This window comes from Pelophylax lessonae (genome assembly GCF_965119305.1).
Source record: "Pelophylax lessonae genome assembly, chromosome: 2".
Classification (NCBI taxonomy): Eukaryota; Metazoa; Chordata; class Amphibia; order Anura; family Ranidae; genus Pelophylax; species Pelophylax lessonae.
In genome coordinates, this window is record NC_138769.1 from 37,936,929 (window position 1) to 37,964,205 (window position 27,277).

At 45.1% G+C, this 27,277-nt stretch overlaps 1 protein-coding gene across 2 annotated transcripts in view; it reads right to left on the reverse strand.

Annotated features, from left to right (window-relative positions):
• Positions 1 to 27,277, reverse strand: part of LOC309547485 (apovitellenin-1-like) — an 89,025-nt gene that overhangs the window by 46,610 nt on the left and 15,138 nt on the right. For both annotated transcript variants that reach the window (XM_082247355.1, XM_082247356.1), the window contains exon 3: positions 4,055 to 4,217. In XM_082247355.1, the coding sequence (XP_082103481.1) occupies positions 4,055 to 4,217 (163 nt within the window). The remainder of the gene's footprint in view (positions 1 to 4,054; positions 4,218 to 27,277) is intronic.

Consider the following 27,277-nt stretch of genomic DNA (forward strand, 5'->3'; position numbering starts at 1 on the left):
ACACAATTTAGTTCCCATCTCTCTTCTTCCCAAGACCAGACACCCTTTCTCTTGCACCCTTTGGAATGTCGGCTCTGTCTGTAATAAACTCACCTCTCTCCATGACCTTTCTATTGCTAACTCATTTAATCTACTCGCCATTACCGAAACCTGGCTTCATGAATCCGACAATGCGTCTTCTACTGCTCTATCCCAAGGTGGTCTTCTCTGGACTCAGTGGACGCAAAGGAGGGGGTGTCGGGATCCTTCTAGCCCCACAAAGCAACTTTCAGTTACTTCACCCACCTCCCTCTCTGTCACTCTCCTCATTTGTCTTTTCTCTGCAGTTTCTCTAAGGATAGCTGTGATCTACCGGCCTCCTGGACCAGTATCAACCATTCTTGACGACTTCTCTGCCTGGCTACCCTACTTTCTCTCTTCTAAAATCCCCACAATCTCTCTCTGCGACTTCAACATCCCTAGTAATACTAACACTTCTACCACTTCCAAACTGCTCAGTCTAACCTCCTCCTTTGACCTGAAGCAATATGCTTGACCTTGTTTCTCCCACCTTTGCACTCCATGCAACCTCTTCAACTATCCTTTCTCTCTCTCTGATCACAACCTTATTAGTTTCACTTTCTCCCTCTTCTCCACCTCCTCTCCTTCCAACTGCCTCACAGTTACTTGTAGAAACCTACGCCATCTCAACCCTTCTCTTCTCTACTCTGCTACCGACCACCTCTATTACAAGATCGCACCCCTGTCCTGCACCAACCTAGCCACTTCTGTCTACAACGCTTCACTTTTAGCCTCTCTGGACACACTGGTCCCCCTTACTACACATCGAATCAGGCCAGGCCCCCGACCCCTTCAACCTTGGCAAACAGATAACACTAGAAGTCTGAAAAAGTATAGCCGTGCTCTTGAGTGCCTATGGCGTAAGACTAGGTCTCAGAAAGATTTCAACCAATAGAAATCTGCCCTCCAAAAATACAATTCCAATCTCCACACTGCCAAGCAGATCTATTTTATCACTCTCATTAACTTATCCCATCCCCGGCAACTCTTCTCTACCTTCAACTCTCTACTTCGTCCTCCACCCACAAACTCACTTCCTGCCCAGGAGATCGCCAATCACTTCAAACAGAAGATTGATACAATTTGTGAGGAGATCTCTGGTGTTCAGATACCTTCCACGTTTTACACTTCATTCCCACAGGTACAATCACTACTGCCCTCAATTAACCCCACCGCTATAGAGGAGGTTGCTAAACTACTTGCTAACGTACAGCTAACCACCTGCCCTCTGGATCCTGTTCCCTCGCAAATGCTACGTTCACCCTCTGGCTCTATTCTACACCCTCTAACCCACATCTTCAATCTCTCCCTCTCTTCTGGCATCTTCCCCAACTTTCTAAAACATGAACTAGTCAGCCCCATACTTAAAAAGCCCTCACTGGACCCAACCTATCTGAACAACCTACATCCTATTTCCTTGCTCCCCTTTTTATCCAAAAGGCACTGCGTTATTTTAACGGACAATTGCGCGGTCGTGCGATGCTGTACCCAAACAAAAACCCTTTTTTCCCCACAAATAGAGCTTTCTTTTGGTGGTATTTGATTACCTGTGCGATTTCTTTTTTTTGCGCTATAAACAAAAGCTTCAATTCTGAAAAAAAAAAAAATATATATTTTTCACTTTCTGCTATATAACATTCCCCAAAAAAATGTAAAATCAAAGTTTTTCATCATTTAAGGCTAATTTGTATTCTGCTACATATTTTTGACAATAAAAATCGGAAGAAGCGAATTTTGGTTGGTTTGCGCAAAAGTTATCACGTCTACAAACTAAGGGAGAGATTTATGCCATTTTTATTTATTTATTTATTTTTTACTAGTAATGGCAGCGATCTGCGATTTTTAGCGGGACTGCGACATTGCAGTGAACAGATCGGACCTCTAACTGACCTTTTTGACACTTTTGGGGGTACCAGTGACATTACTACAGTAATCAGTGCTAAAAATATGCATTGTTACTTTAATAATGACACTGGCAGGAACCTAGGGGGTTAACCTAGGGGTGATCAAAGGGTTAAGTGTGAGCCTAGGGGAGTGTTTACTAACTGTGGGGGGATGGACTTGTGAAATGACCATAGAGACCTGTGATCCTATATAGAAGGATCACAGGCGCTCTGTGATCATTTCAGAGAGAACAACAGCCAGCTGTGTTTGCAACAGCTGACTGGTGTTCTCTCTATGCGGGGAGCGATTGCGGGTGCCTGGCGGCAATTGATGCCGTCGGTCCCGTGCATAGTGGGGGCGGAGTGCGCCACCGGTGGCATGCGCTTGCCCCCCGGACCGCACCTACGAGCAGCCGTACCCCTACGTCCGTTCGCGCAGCCGAGCCAGCCTGCCGCAGTAAATCTGCAGCAGGCGGTCGGCAGGCAGTTAAACACTGTGCTAAAGTTAATTCCATAATCTTTCTTTTCCCTATTTTTTGTTTTTAGCAATTCATCTCTTTCCATACTATTAACTAATTATTTTGTTCTCACCAGTGTCTCTCTCCTACACCCTTTTTCTTCAAATCTTTCAAGCAGTATTCCTGTTTTATTTATCATAATCTTGTTCTAGATTGGATCTCCTGCGCAAACCAACGTAGGTCTACGTCGGTCGCGCGCGGGAAGCTAGGGGGCGAGGGCGCGCTGCCAGCGGCACGCTCCTGCCCCCACTCGGCAGCGGGGAGGCCGATGCATGGGTCAGGTGGCTTTGACTGCCGCCTGACACCAGCGATCGTTCCCCGCTGAGAGAGAAGAACAGTCAGCTGTTGCAAACACAGCCAACCGTACTTCTCCCTGCAATGACCATAGAGCCCATGTGATCCTTCTATATAGGATCGCAGGTCTCTATGGTCATTTCAGAAGCCACGCCCCCCCCCACAGTTAGAATTACTCCCCTAGGGTCACATTTAACCCCTTGATCACCTATACTGTTAACCCCTTCCCTGCTAGTGTCAATATTACAGTAACAGTGCATATTTTTAGCACTGATTACTGTAGTAATGTCACTGGTCCCCCCAAAAGTGTCAAAAATGTCAGTTAGGGGTCCGATCTGTCCGCCATAATGTCGCAGTCCCGCTAAAAATCGCAGATCGCCACCATTTCTAGTTAAAAAAAACACAATAAAAATGACATAAATCTTTCCCGTAGTTAGTAGACGCGATAACTTTTGCACAAACCAATAAAAATACGCTTATTGTAATTTTTTTTTTACCAAAAATATGTAGCAGAAAACAAATTGGCCTAAAATGTTAAAAAATTTGGATTTTTAATTTTTTTTTTTTGAGAATGTCATATAGCAGAATGGGAAAAATATTGTTTTTTTTCAAAATGTGTTTTTTTTTTTTTGTAATGTTATATAGCAGAAAGTGAAAAATATTGTTTTTATTTTTCAAAATTGTCGCTCTTTTTTTTGTTTATAGTGCAAAAATAAAAATCGCACAGGTGATCAAATACCACCAAAAGAAAGCTCTATTTGTGGGAAAAAAGGACGTCAATTTTATTTAGTTACAGCGTCGCACGGCCGCGCAATTGTCTGTTAAAGTAACTCAGTGCCGGATCGCAAAATAGGGCCTGGTAATTAAGGGGGCAAAACCTTCCGGTCTTAAAGTGGTTAAAGGGACAGTCCACCCAAAAGCAATATCTATAATTTTAGGTAAAGGATGTGAAGTTATATCACCCACTGGCTTACATCTCCATGGGTCTCTTAGATCAGGAATTATTCTCATAGAATCCCAGGTCTTTTGCACAGCCATCATGAATAATTACTGCAATTTGCTCAATAAGTTTATTTCCTATGATTGTCAGCTCCATCTAGTGGTCATAATGCAGTGTTTTCTTGATTAAGGTATTTCAGGAAAATAATGCATTATGACCACTAGATGGAGCTGACTATCGTAGGAAATTGCGGCCAATATTTGTGATGGCTGTGCAAATGCTTGGGATATTTGTACAGCCTTTTCTTTTTTAAATAGGCCCTTTAGTGTTCAAATGTATATCTGTAAAGGTTAAGTCACCTTGTTTTCTGCACAGGATCCGACTCAAATATTCCCATAAGAAACTTTCCGGTGTCCGGAGATACGTTGTCCACAGCTTGATAGATACCGAGGGCTATTGTGTCAGGGATGATGAGCCAGTCTCGTCGGACGTGTCGTTTGGAGACAGTTTTCCCTTCAGTCCCTATAAGCAGAAGACATAGGCAGAAATAAAGTGGTAAAAAACTCAATACCAAAAATGTAATAAACTGCAGATTACCAATCAATAGTTGTGGTGGCTGCATGAGTTTTCTTTTTTAGGCTTTTTTACTTGTTTTCACCTGGTTACCTGGCCAGTAACACACCACCTGTATTAGAGTGTCCTCACTCTGGATGAAGAAGCACGGGGGGCACCTTTGAACATCAACATTTTTAATTTGGGCAGAGGAGAATGTTAGCAGATTTAGAGACAGTGCATCCAGGAAGTATTCACAGTGCTTCACTTTTTCCACATTTTGTTATGTTACAGCCTAATTCCAAAATTAAATAAATGCAATATTTTCCTCAAAATTAAATACCCCATAATGACAACGTGAAAGAAATTTGTTTGAAATCTTTGCAAATGTATTTGAAATAAAGAACGAAAAAATCCCATGTACATAATTATCCACAGCCTTTGCTCAACACCTTGTTGAAGCACCTTTGGCACCAGTTACAGCCTCCAGTCTTTTTGAGTATGATGCTACAAGCTTGGCACATATTTTTGGGCAGTTTCTCCCATTCTTCTTTGCAGGACCTCTCAAGCTCCATCAGGTTGGGTTGGGGAGCGTCGGTGCACAGCCATTTTCAGATCTCTCCAGAGATGTTCAATCGGGTTCAAGTCTGGGCTCTGGCTGGGCCACCCAAGGACATTCACAGAGTTGTCCTCTAGCCACTCCTTTGTTGTCTTGGCTGTATTCTTAGGGTCAATGTCCTGATGGAAGATGAACCCTCACCTCAGTCGGGAGGTCCAGAGCACTCTGGAGCAGGTTTTCATCAAGGATGTCTCTGTACATTGTAGATATTGGAAAAAATTGACTTTTTAGGCACCAATTATAGAATCAATAAAGTTTATTCAAGACAAAATTCACATCATAAACTAAAACCACATAAAAGTCAGACTAATGTAATCACGTATCCCACCAAACCAATTGTGAATGCAAGACCAGGGCCAGCTGGTAGACCAGAGCCCTGTGGTAGTTGCAAGTACAGTTGGAATTGGTCAGAGTCAATGATTGAAGCTCAACATGTTTTGCAATACTTCGCTTCTTCAGGAGCTCATTTGATAATTCTAGATGGATAAAAATAATCATAATTACAAAATTAATAAGAAAACATAATTATGTTTTACAATACATTCAACAAATTCCTTTAGTGATAGATAATCCAGGGGTAAAGAAGCTGTGCTCAAGGTCCAAGAGTGGAACACCAACATGCAAGGAGGCCAAGGGCAAATGTGAGGGTGCACACAGTACTAGCACCATATTATAGTGGATTTTCCCTTATTGCACAGAAAAATGTATATAAAGAAAAGGGAAAGTGAATCACACCACCTTAGGAAGCACTGAAGGGTAGGTTATAAACCAACCACATAGCATAAACATCTGTATTGGTAGTAATAGTGGTGGGCATGGACAGCTCTTCCTCATAATGGCAAGATCATATGCGGTATAGCTCAATCAGGTGAATTTACATGACAGGTGTATTATGCCATCTATGGATGTAAAACAATATAAATATATACTGAATATATAAAAAAAGGTTTAGCACAGAGGGCATACATCAGTCCAATTTGACTGTGCTGGCCCTTTAATTATCATGGCTATTGGTAGAGAGTGATCACCTCAATGTATGCAATTATATCAGGGGTAGCCAAAGTTAGAGTGTTGATTAGATATATAGAATGGGATTGGTGCAGCGCTAACACAATTGAATCCACAGTCCATACAAATGTTCAAATGGATCAAATACAAAAGTGCAGTAAACAAAAGTTCATCAGAGAGTGCTCCAATAAAGAAGGGAAACTGTCCACCACTTCAAACTTGGAAAAAGCCCCGAGTGCAGGAACCGCCACCAAGATAATAAATGGCCTCTTACCAAATTGCAATGACCCCCATTACAAGGATCAAAGACAGCCTGTGTGATCAAATCAGTGCCCAGATCGACATGTATCGATTCCCAGTGTTCCCTCAGCAGCTCCGACCGGAACAAGTGAACATAAGGAAAATAGGGACAACTCCAATAGTGAAGTACGTTCACAGGTTTATTCAGTAAAAGCAGAGTGGCAACTCACGTTTGCATGAAGAAATCACAGCATGTCTCGGAGCTATACTCTCAGAACCTTTGTTTCCAACCAATAAAATGGCCGCCGTGTCTCCTTGCTGGCCTCAGCACGACGAGGTCTCGCCATTTTATTGGTTGGAAACAAAGGTTCTGAGAGTATAGCTCCGAGACATGCTGTGATTTCTTCATGCAAACGTGAGTTGCCACTCTGCTTTTACTGAATAAACCTGTGAACGTACTTCACTATTGGAGTTGTCCCTATTTTCCTTATGTTCACTTGTTCCGGTCGGAGCTGCTGAGGGAACACTGGGAATCGATACATGTCGATCTGGGCACTGATTTGATCACACAGGCTGTCTTTGATCCTTGTAATGGGGGTCATTGCAATTTGGTAAGAGGCCATTTATTATCTTGGTGGCGGTTCCTGCACTCGGGGCTTTTTCCAAGTTTGAAGTGGTGGACAGTTTCCCTTCTTTATTGGAGCACTCTCTGATGAACTTTTGTTTACTGCACTTTTGTATTTGATCCATTTGAACATTTGTATGGACTGTGGATTCAATTGTGTTAGCGCTGCACCAATCCCATTCTATATTGCTATTTAGATCTGGTATTTCTGATTCTAGATCAGGTGCTGGCTGCTTTCATTTGGTCTGTTGACTTTTTATTCATGTATGTTTTTATCTTTACATTTTAGCGCAGCAATATCCCCATTTTTATATTTTTGATTAGATATATGACTGTGAACAATCAAGGTAAACCAGTATTCAGCTAGAGCAGGTATCAGTGGTTGCATCGGAGGTGGAACAATTATGTAACACTGATGTAGCCGGGACCGGACTACCATTATCTGATAATGCAGACTTACTTTCTGTTTCCTTGGACTGTCTCTGTGTCCCTCTGGTGTTGGTCTCAGGGTTCATACATCTTATCGCTGGGAGACTGGGAGAAAGACATTGTGGGAATTATAGTCCTCTATAAGGCTATGACTGTATTGCTGGATTGTTTAAGAATTGCATTTCCCAGAAATCTGTGGATTACAGGAGAGCATCTTGGGAGAGACTATAAAGAGATCTGCTGAACAGGCCTGCGGGATAGCAGGCCTGTTGCTTCCCGGGATCCATCATGTGCAGATCAGTCTGCTGTAAAGAGAGAGAGATAGCAGACTGAAGCCTACTGGACACCGCCCATCTGCCTGTAGGCCCAGCCCTTGCGGGGACGAATGTTCATCTAAGCCTCGCAGACATCCTTGCAGCATCGCTGATCGGGTGGAGTCAGCGGGACACACTGAGACAGCAGAACGCAGCTATCTCAAGGCCACAGAGCGTGTAGGATTGCCATTGCCTGTTCTTCCAGGACCCTCATTGATGGACATTAGGATATGGTGAGAGGGCACCTGCTCAGAGATCAGACCGCATTTACGGTTATTGTTACACTGAACACAGACACTTTTCCAGTGAATCAGCTACCGGATCTTTTAGGATTATAATTAACTATTCTGCATTGTTTGCTATACACTGAGTTACATTGGGAACCGTTCATTTCATGAGCTCCAACTGCCGGTGAAGATTTTAGCAAGTCCTTGCAAGTAGGACACTATCATATTATTGCTTCTTAAAGGGGACACGTTACTGGTATTTATATTACATCATCTTTCATCAGGATACAGGTGGTATAGGCCGGCCCGGGGTTCCCCTTTAGTCAGAGTGTGTTACAGTAATAATATATAGTTTTTTGAGAGAACCATATACATATTTCAGAGACTGTGTTTATTGGTATTATTTTGTGTTATTAAAACCTGTTTCTCACTGTCTTTTTGATGTCAGTTCAACTGAACCCTGGCTGTTTATCCAGGGACTAGATGACTGATATATTTGTGCTAGTTCTTCTTTTGAGTAAAGTAAAAACCTCATTCATATTGCCTCAGTCTTTAACTTAAAATTATATGCAACTTGTCTGAACCTAGAGTGTCAGGAGGGCTGGACGGTTCGCAGGGTCAAAGCAGCACAGAAGAACATACACTTACCAGGAGCCCTCAAGGGGGCAGTGCTACACTATAGTCCAAGAGGCTTTCCCATATTGTAAAGATCTGCAATATAAAGAGCCATGAGATAACCAAAGGTCCATCTGACTACTCATAAAATTTATACAATAAGACTAACTGAAATTAGGAATAGACCGATTATCGGCAAGGCCGATATATCGGCGGCCGATATGCACTTTCCCCGATATATCTATATCGGCCCCGGAAATGGCTGATATTGCCGATATTTTTGTGATGTTATTCTGCCTTCTTAGGCCACCTCCCTCGCCTTGGACAGTCTCGTCTGGAGTCAGGACTAGTCTCACGGGAGTGTATCACAGCAATACACCAACCCACAGCAGCCCGGTGCCAGCCAGCCACCCACACCCACAGGGCCTGTACCAGCGAGCTAGCCAGCCACAGGCACTGTACCAGTGAGCCAGCCACCCACAGGCCCTGTACCTGCCAGCCACAGGCACTGTACCAGCCAGCCACCCACAGGCCTTGCACCAGCCAGCCACCCACAGCCCCTGTGCCAGCCACCCACTTACCACAGGGTGCCAGACAGCCAGCCACCCACAGATAGGGTGCCAGCCAGCCACAGGCACTGTACCAGCCAGCCGCCCACAGGCCCTGTACCAGCTAGCCACCCACCACAGGGTGCCAGCCAGCCACCCACCACAGGGTGCCAGCCAGCCACCCACCACAGGTTGCCAGCAAGCCAGTCATCCTCCACAGGGTGCCAGCAAGCCATCCACCCACCCCAGGGTGCCAGCAAGCCATCCACCCACCCCAGGGTGCCAGATAGCCAGCCACCCACCACAGGGTGCCAGACAACCAGCCATTAAGCATTAAACAAAAATGAACATGTTCAGTACCAGATTTGTGTCAAAAATTGTCTTTATTTTTCAAAGCTTTAAATGTACAAAATATCGGCCCATATCGGCCAATACCGATACGTTGTGACCAAAATATCGGTATCGGCCCTAAAAAAACCTATCGTCTATCCCTAGTTGAAATAAAGATACACAGGATCATAATGGCAACATTGTATGTGGCATAGCTCGATCAGGTGTATTTCCTGACAGGTGTATTATGCCATCTATCAATTATATCAGGGGGTAGCCAAACTTAGAGTGTTGATTAGACTTATGACTGTGAACAATCAAGGTAAACCAGTATTCAGCTACAGCAGGTATCAGTGGTTGCATTGGAGGTGGAACAATTGTATAACACTACAGTGCCATGAAGCCCCCAACTCCCAGATTGTAAAGATCTGCAATATGAAGAGCCATCAGATAACATGAAGAGCCATCAGATAACCAAAGGTCTGTCTGACTACTCATAAAATGTACGCAATAGGACTAAAGTTGAAATAAAGATAAACAGAAGGCAGAGCTATACAAATTCTCCACATACCAATGTCGCAGAGGAACGTTGCATTCCAGCCCTTTACACGTGGATCGTTGGTGGTGTCTGACGCTTGCAAAGGCCCACAACTGAGCCTTATATGTGCATCCCGATCGGGGCGCCCACGGCAACGGCAATGGCGTCTCCCGACCCAGCCGACATGAAGTGCACATGCCCAACATCCACTGCGCGCATGCGTGAATGATCTGGGTGGTCGCTGGCCCATAAAGCCAGTGAGGATGGACAGCACACTCCAGTGGGGGCATAACTAATGCGCAGAGTTGAGGAAGGGCTGCCCATGCCCACCACTATTACTACCTCCTTGCATGTTGGTGTTCCACTCTTGGACCTTGAGTACAGCTTCTTTACCCCTGGATTATCTATCACTAAAATAATTTGTTGAATGTATTGTAAAATGTATTTATGGTTGTTCTTTTTATCCATCTAGAATCATCAAATGAGCTTCTGAAGAAGCCAAGTATTGTGAAACATGTTGAGCTTCAACCATTGATGATTGCTGATCAATTCCAACTGTGCTTGCAGCAACCACAGGGCTCTGGTCTACCAGCTGGCCTTGGTCCAGGGTTATCATTTGGTTTGGTCAGATACTCAATTACATTAGTCTGACTTTTATATGGTTTTAGATTATGATGTGAATTTTGTTTTTGAATAAACTTTTTTGATTTTATAATTGGTGCCTACAAATATCTACATACTACATTGGTGCCAATATCTACATACTCTAGTCAATAGGATGTGGCACCTGTTACCACCCACTATGCACCCACAATACCACCCTGTGCTGGTGTAATGAATACGTCTCTGTACATTGCTGCAATCATCTTTCCCTCAATCCTGACTAGTCTCCCAGTTCCTGCCGCTGAAAAACATCCCCACAGCATGATGCTGCCACCACCATGCTTCGCTGTAGGAATGGTATTGGCCAGGTGATGAGCGGGCCTGGTTTCCTCCAGACATGGTGCTTGCCATTCATGCCAAAGTTCAATCTTTGATTCATCAGACCAGAGAATTTTGTTTCTCATGGTCTGAGAGGCATGTTGGCAAACTCCTGGCGGACTGTCATGTGCCTTTTACTGAGGAGTGGCTTCCGTCTGGCCACTTTACCATACAGTAAGCTGACCAGATTTTTAAAATGAAATCCGGGGACATATTTTCCTTTTTTTTGGCAAATAGCACAGGACTGCATAATACACAGAGCATTGGGTACAGGACTGCATAATACACAGAGCGCTGGGCACAGGACTGCATAATACACAGAGCGCTGGGCACAGGACTGCATAATACACAGAGCGCTGGGCACAGGACTACATGATACACAGAGCATTGGGCACAGGGCTACATGATACACAAAGCACTGGCCACAGGACTACATAATACACAGAGCGCTGGGCAAAGGACTACATGATACACAGAGCATTGGGCACAGGGCTACATAATACACAGAGCGCTGACCACAGGACTACATGATACACAGAGCATTGGGCACAGGGCCACATTATACACAGAGTGCTGGCCACAGGACTACATGATATACAGGGAGCTGGGCACCGGACTGCATAATACACAGAGCGTTGGGTTTAAGACTACATAATACACAGAACACTGGGCACAGGACTGCATAATACACAGAGCACTGGGCACAGGACTGCATAATACACAGAGCACTGGGCAAAGGACTACATAATATACAGAGCACTGGGCACAGGACTGCATAATACACAGAGCACTGGGCACAGGACTCCATAATACACAGAGCACTGGGTACAGGACTGCATAATACACAGAGCACTGGGCACAGGACTGCATAATACACAGGGCGCTGGGCACAGGACTGCATAATACACAGAGCACTGGGCACAGGACTACATAATACACAGAGCACTGGGTACAGGACTGCATAATACACAGAGCGCTGGGCACAGGACTACATGATACACAGAGCATTGGGCACAGGGCTACATGATACACAAAGCACTGGCCACAGGACTACATAATACACAGAGCGCTGGGCAAAGGACTACATGATACACAGAGCATTGGGCACAGGGCTACATAATACACAGAGCGCTGACCACAGGACTACATGATACACAGAGCATTGGGCACAGGGCCACATTATACACAGAGTGCTGGCCACAGGACTACATGATATACAGGGAGCTGGGCACCGGACTGCATAATACACAGAGCGTTGGGTTTAAGACTACATAATACACAGAACACTGGGCACAGGACTGCATAATACACAGAGCACTGGGCACAGGACTGCATAATACACAGAGCACTGGGCAAAGGACTACATAATATACAGAGCACTGGGCACAGGACTGCATAATACACAGAGCACTGGGCACAGGACTCCATAATACACAGAGCACTGGGTACAGGACTGCATAATACACAGAGCACTGGGCACAGGACTGCATAATACACAGGGCGCTGGGCACAGGACTGCATAATACACAGAGCACTGGGCACAGGACTCCATAATACACAGAGCACTGGGTACAGGACTGCATAATACACAGAGCACTGGGCACAGGACTGCATAATACACAGAGCGCTGGGCACAGGACTACATAATATACAGAAGGGTGTTAGGCATAGAGTACAGGGTTCAGTGGTTTGCTATGCACAGAGGACACTTCTGCCCCCACATCCATAGCTCACCTCTGCACCCTTCTCTCACAGATTATCTCTGCATCCACCTCTTAGTCCTTCCCCCCACAACAGCTAAACTCTCCATCTCTCCATGCAGCTGCATCAGCTCTGACCCCCGCTCCCCCCCACTGCCCTCACCTGGGTACAGACAGACCCCCCCCCCCCCCATCTGCTCACCTCCCCGGTCTCAGGCCTCCACACTACATTTTTGACTCCGCCTCTCCTCTACTGAACAGCAGCAGGAGCAGCAGTGAGATCGTCCAGCAGGGGGCGTCAGCATCTGAGCCATCAGGCTGTTTCTCAGCCAGCATGGGATGCCCTGTCTACATTATTCAGACCTTGAATCCGGGGACAAAACTGGGGACAGACTTGGTTCAGGGACAGTGTCCTCAACTCGGAGACTGTCCCCAGAAACCGGGGACATCTGGTAACCCTACCATACAGGCCTGATTGGTGGAGTGCTGCAGAGATGGTTGTTCTAGAAGGTTCTCCTCTCTCCACAGAGAAATGCTGGAGCTCTGTCAGAGTGACCATCGGGTTCTTGGTCACCTCCCTGACTATGATGCTTTTCCCCCGATCACTCAGCTTGGCCGGGCGGCCCGCTTTAAGAAGAGTCCTGGTGGTTCCAAACTTCTTACATTTATGGATGATGAAGGTCACTGTGCTCATAGGGACCTTCAATTCCTTGGACTTCATGGCTTGGTTTGTGCTCTGACATGCACTGTTAACTGTGGGACGTTATATAGACAGGTGTGTGCCTTTTCAAATCATGTACAATCCACTGAATTTACCAAAGGTGGACTTCAATCAAGTATGTAGAAACAGCTCAAGGATGATCAGTGGAAACAGGATGCACCTGAGCTCAATTTGGAGTGTCTTGGCAAAGACTGTGAATACTTATGTACATCGGATTTTTTTTTGTTTTTAATAAATTTGCAAAGATTTCAAACAAACGTCTTTCGCATTGTCATTATGGGGGGTTGTTTGTAGAATTTTTAGGAAAATAATGAATTTAGGCTCGGTTCACACTACGGCGCTCCGACTTAGGGGGCGACCTGTGAAGTCGCGTGCACCGTGACTTCAGCACGACTTGCACGGACTTCCTAACATGAATGTCTATGCAAGTCGCTCCAGGTCGCCCCGAAGTAGTACAGGACCCTTTTTCTAAGTGTGTCGCTCCTATTAGAACCGTTCCTGTACTACACAATGGGAAGCGACGGTGCACGACTTGTCAGGCTGACCAAGTCGCCTGACAAGTCGTACCAGTGTGAATGGAGACCTAATCCATTTTGGATAAAGGCTGCAACATAACAAAAAAGTGAAGCGCTGTGAATACTTTACGGAAGAACTGTAAACTAACACATTGAATCCATACTCTAGCTCACACTGCAGTTACACACGAAGTTACAGCAACTGTTTTTTTTTTTTTTTTCTTTTGGGATATGAATAAACAATGAATAAATATGAAACAATCGACTTACTGGCAGGATCACCAGGTGAAAATAAAAGAAAGAAAGACGAAAAAAGAAAACATGCAGCCACCACATCTAAAAATGGGTAAGCTGCAATATAATACATTTTTGTTTTTGTTTAATACTGCTTTAGGACTCTAAGAGCCCATTCACATTAGCGCAACTTGTCAGGCGAATTGCCAGCCTGACAAGTCGCGGTATGTCGCGGTCCATTGAGTAGTACAGGACCCGTTCTAATAGGAGCGACACAAGTCGCACCGACTTAGAAAAAGGGTCCTGTACTACTTCGGGGCGACCTCGGAGCGACTTGCATAGACTTCCATTATGTGAAGTCCCTGCAAGTCGCACCGAAGTCGTGGTGCACAGCGGTGCACGCGACTTCACAGGTCGCCCCCCGAAGTCGTGTCGCCTCAATGTGAATGGGCTCTAAGACAGGGGTCTTCAAACTGTGGCAAGAGGTTGATTCTCTAAAGGACAATAGGCTGTTCACTTTCCTCACGTTGCAAGGGAATGAGGTGACACTCTGCTGACTTGTATCATCCAATCACATGCAAGCTAAAATGCTATTTTGTTGGATACAAAACAGGAAAAACCTCTGACTCTAGGAGAAAGTATGTGTGTGTGTGTGGGTGGGGAATATGAGAAGTGGAGTAGTGAGACAGGATTAAAGTAGTTCTAATGTCAAGACATTTTTTACCTTAATGCATTCCCTGCATAAAGGTAAAATACCTAAAGAGTAACCCCACTTTTGTTGAGAAAAAAATATTCCCCTCTGGGTGATCTCTGTACATTACAAGGATTTTAAGAAACTTTGTTGCAGATTCCTACCTTCTGTTATTCTGAAGAAATCACTGTTTGTTCCTCTGTGCTGTGTGGGTCTAATGGGAATGGTTTCATAATTATCTATCAGCTGTGGCAGCTGCAGAGCACTAATGAGGAAAGCTGCTGGGCCTGCATCCCTTTAGACGTGTTCCTATTGGGAGTAGCTCACTGAAAATTACATTTTTGTTGCAGGGGATGCCAGAAATCTGACTTGTATCTTATGCAGACTTCTGGGAAAATTGGTGAGCCAATCACACAAGCAGGAAATGATGTTGCTGGGGTGTGGTCAGTATACATTCTGTGTACAGAAAACCTCCAGGCGGCCATATTGCATTTTTAGAAAATTACAGCAGCTGCAGATTGAAAAGGAAAGGTAATTTTTGATAACATTCAATTACAATATGATTTGTGTCGCAATTGTTATACACTATATTGTTTTTTCTTTATTTGAAATTTTTATTCCTCCACGTAAGTGGAGTTACCCTTTAAACTCGATCCAGTGTTGTGCCCATCTGCAGCCTCACCCTCGCCTCCTTCTCTTCTCAGAGGACACAGAGGCAGCAGCAAGAGTCATAGGCTCTTGCTGCTGTCAATCAAATCCTGCGAGGAGCGAGCAGGGGGTGGTGCCAAGCCATGCAGAGGCGTAACTAGAACCTTCAGGGCCCCCGGTGCAAGAAACCATGAAGGGCCCCTCGGACCCCTGGCCGGGGCCCTTCCCTTCAAGCCTTGGGCTCTTCCCACTGATCCTGGGGCCCTTTACTCTCGTTGAGGGGCCCTTTATTATGGTCCTGCAGCAGGACCCTTTCACAAGTTCTGCAGTGGGCCTCCTTTCTGCCATCTTGGGTCCTCCCCACGGTGGTGGAATGCCAGGGCCCCGTCGCAAGTGTGACCTTTGCAATCCTGAAAGTTCACTTAGTCAGTAGTTTTTATTTTTTGGTATTTTAATTGTATTTTTTATCATTTTAATTTATATTTTTACAATGTCACTAACTATGACTCTGTCCATTCAGAAAAGGAAGGAGCTGGTAAATTACATATTTACCGACCCCTTCCTGGTTCTCTATTGTGACACATCCCCTGCAGCAGCTGGCAGGAGAGGGAAGGGAGCAAAGTAGGGAGGGGACCAGGGGATCACACAGGGGCCCAGAGACAGCAGAACACAAGTGAACTGGATAGGAGGAGTGGCGGGGGCAGCATACAGAGGAACCAATCTCCTCCATTTTCCTCCTGCAGCTACAAGAGGAAAAAGGAAGACAGTGATTTCTCTACATGCTGCCCCCGCTGCCCCTCCTATCCAGGTGTACAGGGGAGCTGCACAGACCCCCTGGAGCATGGGGCCCGGTTGCAATTGCAACCCCTGTAGTTACGCCCCTGAAGCCATGCTTTGTGTGTCTATGAACGCACTCAACAAAGCTCGGGAGCACACCTGCACAAGAGCCCCTATAACAGCCAGTTTGCTATGGGGGGCACTCGCAGAAGAAGAGGAGCTGAGAGCATTAGCGGGGGACCCCAGAAGAAGAGATAATAGACAGTTCTGTGTAATTCCATTGCACAGAGCAGGTACGTGTAACTTCTTCTTTTATTGTAGGGGAAAAACATTGCATTTATAACTCTATGAGCTGCCTGCACCCGTGGTAATAAGTGCTAAGGATATTTGCTTTCTCGGTGTATTCATTTGCTATTTTTTTAAGTTGGTGGCAAATGCATAGTAAGAGAAGAGAGAGAGAAAGAGCTTAATCCTTTTCCATTTAGACATGAATTAGGCTTTATGCATGTAGCACTGTCCCTGTAGGGCTTGCTGGGTGATGACTTCTTGGGTCTCCCTCTGATTACCAGCAGACAGTCACTAGGGGATTTCCGCACATCCATCCTTACAACGGCTCGTTACTCAATAAACTGTCCAGGGGATTTGGTTTTATATTTATTGTGGAACTTGGATGGGAGAATGGAATAGTGGGATACTCCAACTCCAACTATTTACAGTAGATAAGGACAACTCTCACTTGGCCTCACCAGGTTATTTGTAGAAGCAGACACACTGCTTTAACCATACTGCCACTTGTATGGGAGAATTAAGTCCTTGTGCTCTCTATAGCAGCAAACTTGATGCAACTACATTTATCTTCAGGACACTCTCTAGCATCCCCTTGACTGACACCCATCAACTGACTCTACTAGCAGAATGGGTGGCCCTCACAAGACAGGCCCCACAACACAGATCTGTACTCACTGTAAGCAGAATCAGATCCTTTCTAGTGTCTCCCTTCCAGTCAGTTCTGCAAGACCTCTGGGTTCACCTTCTATCAGACTCTCAGGTCGACCACCTGAGGCCGTAAGGCAGCTTCTACAGAGGAAGTGCAGCTGCCCCTCCCTCCGGGACCCACTCTCCAGCTGAAAGACCCCCAAGCACATGTGCTCTTGACATTTATACAGTATCCCAGCATGGACTGAGGCACTTTCCTCTATCAATCACCAGGGCTGTATCAAAAGCCTGTGCACTCATTTGTCAGGTTTCCTCCCTCTGTCCAATATGCCTCCCTATTGGACCAGTGTGAAACACTTCAGACAAGCTGAGCTGCACCTGAGCACCATGAGCAGACCTCACTAGCAGAACCTGCTCTCTGGTAGGCAGAGAACAATATAGATTTATCTGGCAATCTCTCTGGTAAGCAGAAAGACTCAAAACGATACTCTTTCTTCTAGCACCTATGTAGGAGGGTGCTACATGCATACAGACACAAAGGGGCATACAGTGTACATGCAGCATAATGTAACGCTCTGGCGTTTGTTTAGTGAACTGGATTTGCAGCTGCAGAATTTCCACTCAGTAGTCGTGTAGAGATGTGTTGAATCACCATATCCAAATCTCCAGACTCATCATTGTGGCCCAGCCTGCCTCAGCATGCAAATATACAGACACTCAGATAAGATGTTCCTGGAGTGATAGGTTGTATACGATAGTATAGAGGTGATGTGCTGAAAGGACAGGCGTGAGTAGTGATAGCAATGATAGGCACTCAATAGTAATGTTCAGGAGTGTTAGCAGATGGTGATAGATAGTATGCAGACAGGTTAGCAATCATGTACAAGTAACAGGTGGTAGGGGACAGCAGATGAAGTGTACAGTAATTGCTAACTTAGTGCAAGGATATAGATGGTAGTAGACTCAAGAGCTAGCAATCTATGTAACAGTGCAGATGATAGAAATAGTAATGCATAGATAGCAACAGTCTTTAGTATGCAAGAGTAGATAGTGTAAGTTGATAGGAAGGAATCCCCTGTGGGGTACTTATCACTAGTTGGTTTAGAGAGATGAGGGGTCCGGTAATAAGGATCAGGTAGCGAGATACAGGATCAGTTGCGAGATACAGGATCAAGTAGCGAGACTCCAGTCTATCCAGATACTGGGGAAATAGCTGGAGGCTTCGGCAGCGTCAGACAAGGCTGTATAACAAGCGGTTTGCACGAACACCTTGTGAGTGAAAGCCGGCGATTAAAATAGCCGCTCAGAGCGGCGCCTAGTGATGACGTCATGCGGCTTAAAGAGATAGGCAGGTATATGCGTTCCACCTAGCTGAAAAGGTGGGACGCAATGCGGAAGAAATGGGCTGGAAGGGTACCAAAGGTACCAGAATCTTACACATAAATAGTCAATGTAAGGAAGCTACAGGGGTAGCGTGCAGCCTCCCATTGCAATGAATGGCTGTACACTGCTATTTGAGGGTTTATGCCAGCACTTGTGTAAATTTGTGTGCGCGTACCGAACCCCTCTGACTACCGGACATTGAATTTAGTGCCTCTGTTCTGTCTCAGCATCGATTGTACCTGTGACCTTCTTGTAGACCCAGTCTGTAAGTGTGTGCAGCAGGTTGAATGATGGCTTTAACAGATAGTTTACTCAATGAATAAAGACTCCAGAGGTGTTCTCCAATGCTTCTTTATGCTTCAAGTTAGCAAAGGCATAAACATAGAGGCTTTTCCATAGGTAAATTTACAATGAAGTTACACAGCTTCCACACTCTGCAGTCTCCTCATAACAACTAAACAAAATGGCAGTTACAGCAGGAAAATGGAGATGGGAGAAACCATCTAGCCAGAAACAGCAGGGGTGCTAGGAAGATACCAATATCATAGCATAACATAACATGTAATAACAACTGCTAGACAGTTAAAGCTGCGTGGCAGCACACTCCCCGCCTGGTATCGTGAGATACCACTACACAATTATTTTCCATAAACATACAATTAACATTGCATACAGTAGAATGCTATGTAGCCCTCTCCTCTAAGCTAACTATGCTAGAGATCTAAGTGACTCCTTCACATAACACTGAATCAGAATTTTTGGAAGCAGGCATAATTAGGACTGTCTCAGTGACTGGTCTCAGGAAGGTTTTTGGGCTCCTGTCCTTTACAATCCTGACTTCCACACTTCGGACCTTTCCATCATCACTAGCAATGGCCTTTGTAATAACTCCAACTGGCCACTGGATCCGATTGGTTTGCTTTTCTTTTAGAAGAACCAGGTCTCCTTCCTTTAAGTTAGGCTTCTGGGTTTGCCACTTTTTACGTCCTTGAAGAAGTGTGAGGTATTCCCTCCTCCATCTGTTCCAGAAACAATCTGCAAGGTATTGAGCATATCTCCATTGACGTTTATATATGTCTTTTTCATCAAAGATGCTCTTTGGCGCTGGGATCTGTCCAATTTTCCGGCTCAATAATGCAGCTGGAGTTAAAACAGTTGGACATTCTGGGTCTGTGGATACAGCTGTTAGCGGTCTTGAGTTGATTATTGCTGCGACCTCAGCAAGGAATGTAGTAAGTACTTCATGGGTAAGACGTGAAGAACTCACATCAAGCAACATAGAATCCAATATGCGCCTTGCCATCCCAATCATACGTTCCCATGCTCCGCCCATGTGTGAAGCGTGTGGTGGGTTGAATTTCCACTGGTTTGCAGTGGCGGAGAAGGTGGCCCTTGGAGGTGGCTCTGTCTGAGAAGCTCGCTCCCGCAGGGGTTTGTTAATTCTCTGGGACGCTTTCTCCCTATAAGTGAACTGGTTGGTCAGTTTTCTCTCCTTCTTGTTCCTGGATGGTATTTCCTCACCTTCTGTCCATTCTTCACTAGCCTGAGCGTCAGACTTCCCATCTGTATCTTTGTCTCCCGGCTCTGTGGAGTCGTTGGTCTGAGTCTCTTCAATGACTCCCAACTTCGCCATCTGTCGCCGCGCTTTATCAGAGTCTTCGTTTAACATGTTTCCATCCAGGGAGAAGTGTACGGCCAGCTGGTCCACGATGCTAATGGGTTTGTAGGCCAGTTTCTTAAAACTGTACCTCACAATGTTCTGGGGGGCATGAGGGTTGTTTGCAGTCAGGATACGAGTGAATTCCTCCTTAAGTTCAGCGTCACTGAGTTCCAGCTGGTCCGGAGGCTTAACCAGAGTCTTGGCCTGCATCCATTCATCAGCTCCAACCCCAATATCTGTGGAGTCATCTTCATCCTCCAAATTTATTCTTGAGCAGATGTTGGAACTCAATGCTACAAATTCAGGCCGGATTTCCGGATCAGTATCTGGATCCTCCAGGTGGAAATCGATATCTTCTTCTGAGTTTGTAGAAGACTGGTCCATTAAAAACTTGAGTCTGTTGGAATTGTCCTTGAAGAACTCTTCATCCATAATCTTGATGAACTCCTTGTCTTCGACTGAAGAGGCAATCTTGTTGTCATCACAAGTAGTCTGGTACACTGAATCACCAAAGTCCTTTTGAGAAGTGAGCTTGCAGTTAATGCTTTGGAGTGCTTGATATGGAACTTCGTTCTTAAAATCAAGTCTTTCCTTCACATAATAGTGCGATGGACATTTCATCAATTGACAGGTAACATTAGTTTTGTAGGAAGCTACATCCAAGAGCTTGTGAGATTGGTCTAAGCAGACTTCTCCTATTATCACCCATCCAAGATCGAGTTTCTGGGCCTGAGGAGCATCATCTGGACCGTTACATAACTCTCTTATTTTATGAACTCTAGGAATGTCTCTCCCTAGTAGAATCAAAATCTTAACATCCTTGTTAAGTGGTGGAATGTAGTTAGCAATGTGACTCAAATGAGGGTGATGACGTGCAACCTCTGGTGTGGGGATTTCTTCTCTGTTGTTCGGTAGCTGATCACATTCGATTAGAGTTGGAAGAGGAAACTCTGTGTCCTCATATTCTGATGCAACTACGAAGCCATGGGCTCTTCTTCCAGAAGTATTGACCTTTCCTGCACATGTCTGCAAGGTATAGGACCAGGTCTCTCCTTGAATGTTGAATAGGTCAAAGAATTCTGTACTGGCCAATGAGCGATTGCTCTGATCATCGAGTATGGCATACATTTTTATGGATTTTTGTGGACATCCTTCAGGAAAAACTCTTACAAGACATATCTTGCTACAAGACTTGCTATGAAGCCCTTCTCCACATACCTCTGTACACCTTGTGGTTACGGGGTCGGCATATTGCTCAGTTCTCTCCCCGCCATCATCTGATGTAGTCTTGGGGTTGCTGCCGAGTGAAGGTTTCCTTTTGAACAGATCTGAATGAAGAGCGTCCACATGTTTGTCACTGTTGCAGAGAGAACATCTGATGGCGATCTTACAGTCTCTAGCTAAATGATCGGAGGATGCACAACACTTAAAACAGATATTATGCTCTTTGAGAAATGACTTGCGTTCTTCAATAGGCTTGTCCTTAAATGCACGACATTTGGAGAGAGAGTGTGGCGCATTATGAATAGGACACTGTTGATTAAGATTGCTAGCTTTGATGTCTGTAGCTAAGACGTTGGATGCTATCGCGGTCTTCCCCACTGCAATAGGATGCCTTAAATCCTTGAATTTACCGTTGGTGGCAATACCCCTTGAAGTACTTAAAGGAATGGTGGTTGTATCTGGATAGAAGAAGCTTGGGTCATTCTTGGATCTTGCAACCTTCCGCACGAACTCTGAAAAATAAGAAAAGGGAGGGAAGGAAACACAATGCTCATACTTATACTTTGATCCTACACTAGTCCACTTTCCCTGAAGATAACTAGGCAACTTTGCTACAATAGGATTTACGCCCTGAGCAGTGTCTAAATAGCTAAGACCTGGTAAACTAGGATCTAACTTAGCAATTTCAAGTTCTTGAAGGAGGTCACCTAACTCTCTAAGCTTATGATTGTCCTTAACAGAGATTTTAGGAAAGTTGTTTAGTCTCTGGAATAAGGCAGATTCAATGACTTCTGGGCTCCCATAGTCTTGTTCTAGACGTTCCCAGGCAGCATCAAGGCCTGCTTTAAAGTTATAAATGTAGACAGATTTAAGTCTCTTTACTTGTTCTGAAGATTGACGCCCCAACCACTTTATTAGTAAGTCAAGTTCTGCTTGAGGATCAATGTCCAAGTTCTTGGTTACCGCCTTAAATGTAGATCTCCAACTCCTGTAGTTCTCTGGGCGGTCATCAAATCCAGACAGTCCAGTTGTAATCAACTCTCGTCGAATCATATACTTGCTGAACTCTGCAATGTCAGTGCTTTCAGTTTTTATAGCCACAGGGTCTACTGATGGTGCGCCGTCTTGGACCATGGTTGGTATCTGATGTTGGCTGGTAGGTAGAGAGAAAGGTGTTGCAGATGGGTTTAATTTAGGTAAGGGTCTGTCGACTGAAGGTCTCTGAGCATTTGAAGTCAAAGAGAGCTGTATCAAAGGGGGTATAGAGTTCATTCTGTAGTCTTCTACTGTGCCCTTGTAATCTCTATGCACATAGGGTTGTGGTGGCACATGAGCTGCGTAGGTTGATTCACTTGATTTTGTGACGTGCGGTAGTTGTGGAGGGTCTCTGTTAGTAGGTGTGTCTAGTTGACCAGCTTGCTTTGGCGACACATCGCCTTCTGATCCACTTGCTGGATGACTATGAGAAGAATCTCCAACTGTAGGTGGGACTGTATTGTCGTGGTTTTGAGTTAAGACAAACTGTAGGGTCCTTTCAACAGGGTCTTGACAAGCAGGCAAGCTGGTACAAGCTGCTCCTTCTTCTTCCAATAGGGCTTGTTCCAAGACAGATAACTCTGCTAAAGCTACTTCCTTTTCTCTATTCTTCTGAAGAATTTCTAGCTGAGCCTCTGTTTCTGCTTGTATTCTTGCCTGAATGCGTTTAGCTTCTGCTTCCTTGCATTTAGCTTCTGCTTCCTTGCATTTAGCTTCTGCCTTGATGGCTGCTTCTTTTTCAGAGCAGGCGGCTTGAACCTGGGCTACTGCAACCTTTTGGCGAGCTTTGAGTATTTGGTCGCTCAGTATTGACCTTATAGAGCAGGACCGCAATGACTTAGAAGAAGATTTATGATATGAGCGGGCAGACCTAGAAGATTTTCCTGAGTGTCTTGAAGAAGCAGAGTTACAGGATATAGTCTCATATAGCTGTGCCAATCTCCCTTCTATCTGTGCCTTTGCTTCAAGATATGTGCTATGCCTCTGCTGGTCATTAGAAGTAAAGTCCTTTAATTCCAATGCAGCTTCCTCTATGTTGGAATGTGACAATAGGGAATAGTACTTCTCAGAAAGTCTTTTATAATTCTCAAATGCCTTCTTAACCCTTGAGAGAGCAGTGTTCAATTGCTCAGAATTGTTGCTAGTTACATTAGTGGCTGTTATACAACTTAAAGTCTTTTCCCATAATGCAGTCAGGTTACTAGATGTTTCTTCCTTACTTGCTTCATAAACCTCCCTTGCCTTCAAGGATGGATGAGGGGCTCTGACAGGACGAGCAGAATGAAGTAAGGAGTCTGCTTTATCTTGACTAAATGCAGGTAATTCTGTGAGATCTCTGTCAGACATAATAAGTACTGTATTTCTGGTGTCTTGTTAGAAATCTGCCAGAGCTCAGCTCTGTAAGTAGTAACTTCTGTTAGTAAGCAGGCTGGGCTGAGGTATTTGTTGTTACAATAGCTAGCTAGGGCTGGAACTAGTTCAAACTGGATCACCTCAGAAGGCTGTAACAGTAATGAAGCAGTAATAGGTGGCTGGTTTCATATGCAGAGTAATGCTTCTGGTGACTCACAGACAAGTGTGGTACTTACAGTTCTGAAGCTGTATATTACCATGGACATTTACTTCAAGTACTTTTTGGAACTGTACTCTCTGAAGCTGTGTATTCCTGGAAATTTACTTTTTGAAGCTGTGTACTCCTGTAAATTTACTTTTTGAAGCTGTGTACTCCTGTAAATTTACTCTCTGAAGCTGTGTACTCCTGTAAATTTACTGTTCTGTCTCAGCATCGATTGTACCTGTGACCTTCTTGTAGACCCAGTCTGTAAGTGTGTGCAGCAGGTTGAATGATGGCTTTAACAGATAGTTTACTCAATGAATAAAGACTCCAGAGGTGTTCTCCAATGCTTCTTTATGCTTCAAGTTAGCAAAGGCATAAACATAGAGGCTTTTCCATAGGTAAATTTACAATGAAGTTACACAGCTTCCACACTCTGCAGTCTCCTCATAACAACTAAACAAAATGGCAGTTACAGCAGGAAAATGGAGATGGGAGAAACCATCTAGCCAGAAACAGCAGGGGTGCTAGGAAGATACCAATATCATAGCATAACATAACATGTAATAACAACTGCTAGACAGTTAAAGCTGCGTGGCAGCACAGCCTCTGCTGCAGAGGTTTCGCTCAAAATGCACGAGCTGGTGCAAACTGCCGCTCTCTGTCGCTGGCCGTATCAATCTTATTAAGATGGTGTGGGCACCCCAATTGCTATATGTTTTCCACAATACCCCTGTGTGGATTCCTAGACGATGGTTCCACAGGATAGAATCTCAATTTCGGGAACTGATATGGTGTAAGAAAGTAGCCAGAATTAAGCTATCCACCCTCCAGATGGGGAAGGATGGGGGAGGGTTGGCAGTGCCGAACCCCGGATGTATGTCCTGGCCTCCCAGGTTCAGCACATGGGGGGCTGGGGGAAACCGGACCCGCTGGATCCCATTGGAGCCATGTTGGCTCCGGCGGACTCCCCTTCTCCTGTCCTGGTCCATTTGGAGGCTGGATTTGCACACCTGCCAGCGGGTATGCCAACAGTTGCTCTGCTTCGGATGGTGTGGCGGTGTGTCAAGGCGATGCTCCAAGTTGGGGGTTTCCTGCCTGAGACCCCCATCTGGGACAATCTGAACTTTTACAGCTTTTACACCTCAGACACGCTGTTACGGCTCAGGTCAGGCTTACACCGCTACAACTCACCCCTAATAGACTGCTGGAAGAGGTATTTCAATCCTGTGACAAGAAGGGTATGATTTCTGATGTGTATGTTGCCCTTGTAAGCTCTCTCCAAGACCCGGCCACTCTCCCTGCCAGGGTGGCTTGGGAGGAGGACCTTGGTCCCATTGATGGAGAAACGTGGGAGCTGTGACTTTCCTCTATTCCCCTGGTTTCTGTCTCGGCCTCTCAAAAGGTTTCCCACCTCATGCTGTTCCACAGAGCGTATAGAACGCCTGTTCGGCTTCACCGCTGGGGCCGTAGGCCTACCCCCTTGTGCCCGAAGTGTGATAGGGAACAAGGAACACTGATGCACATGTTATGGAGATGCCCCAAACTATTTAGATATTGGTCCACGATTATAGCCACAATATCTGGGGTTTATAACTTTCAAATGCTTCGTGATCCGGTGATTTGCCTTTTGGGGGCTCTGGAGGTGGAAACCTTGACACCCAATGCCCATGTGGCTGTTATTTGGCTGCTCTACTTGGCTCGTAAACTCATAGCCAGATACTGGATTTCCACCAGAGTCCCATCGGTGCAGCAGTGGATTACCCAGGTTAATAGCTCCCTAATCAGGGAAAAGTTGACCTACCAACACAGAAAGGCGCAAAAAAAGTTTTACTCAATCTGGCAACCTTGGCTGGATGATCCGGCCTTGGCCCCTCCACAGCTGATTATGCACAGGCTTTTTGAGGTTTAATCGCAAATGTTCGGAATGTTGCAGTTGAATACAGATGGTGAAGAGTCCTTCCCCTCCCTCCCTTCTCTTCCCCCTTTATTGCCCCACCCTTATTCCTTTCTCACCTTTGCCCCTCTCCCTTTTCCCCTCCTCTCTATTTTTGCTTTTACCCTACTCCTGTTCTAATGCTTTCCACTTAGCTCTTTGCTTACACGGTAGTTATTTTACGTTGGGTTAAGATATTATTATTATTGCTTTGTGGTTTCTTGTCTATTTATTGTACTGCTGTATGTTGATACAAACAATCTCTTTATTTGCATTACGATTAATACTGTTTGTACAATGTTTGATCTTATTCTTAAATAAAAGTTATCTTTCTTGAAAAAAAATTAATTTGTGTGCGCGTGGTGTACAACCCTAAATGCAAACTCTCTGAAACCAGGGTTGTATGCCTTTGTGTAGGTTTACACAGACACTGGCATAAACCCTCAAACAGCAGTGTAAAGCCATTCGTTGCAATTTTAATGGAAAGCTAAACACACCTGCGTACAGTTTTCGCAGGGTCTGGTGAACAATACTAAAGTTCAGGTGCCAAATCCCATTGGAAGCTGAATGTTAAAAGTTATGGATATTTTCTAGGTTAATATGCAGGGAGTTGTGCATTTTTTTGAAGAATTAGAAAGAGGTTTACCTTTAAACCCATACCAGACCTGAAAGATTTGGTAAAGAATACGGGGGGAGGACAGCTCAATTTATTTTTTGCTTATGGTCCCACTTAAAATTATTACCAGAACATGAAAAGCCTGGTATGAATTATGAGGAACAGCGAGTCATTGAAGAACAGAGGGCCCCAGAAGAACAGCAAGCTGAGCCATTGAAGAACAACGGGCCATAGAAGAACAGTGGGCCAGAGAAGAACAGTGGGCCAGAGAAGAACAGTGGGCCAGAGAAGAACAGTGGGCCAGAGAAGAACAGTGGGCCAGAGAAGAACAGTGGGCCAGAGAAGAACAGTGGGCCAGAGAAGAACAGTGGGCCATTGAATAACAGCGGGCCAGAGAAGAACAGAGGCCATTGAAGAACAGTGGCCATTGAAGAACAGCGGGCCAGAGAAGAACAGCAGGCCAGAGAAGAACAGATGCCATTGAAGAACAGAGGCCATTGAAGAACAGAGGCCATTGAAGAACAGAGGCCATTGAAGAACAGAGGCCATTGAAGAACAGTAGGCCATTGAAGAACAGTAGGCCATTGAAGAACAGTAGGCCATTGAAGAACAGTAGGCCATTGAAGAACAGTAGGCCAGAGAAGAACAGTAGGCCAGAGAAGAACAGCAGGCCAGAGAGAACAGAGGCCATTGAAGAACAGTGGCCATTGAAGAACTGCGGGCCAGAGAAGAACAGCAGGCCAGAGAAGAACAGAGGCCATTGAAGAACAGAGGCCATTGAAGAACAGTAGGCCATTGAAGAACAGTAGGCCATTGAAGAACAGTAGGCCATTGAAGAACAGTAGGCCATTGAAGAACAGTAGGCCATTGAAGAACAGTAGGCCAGAGAAGAACAGTAGGCCAGAGAAGAACAGCAGGCCAGAGA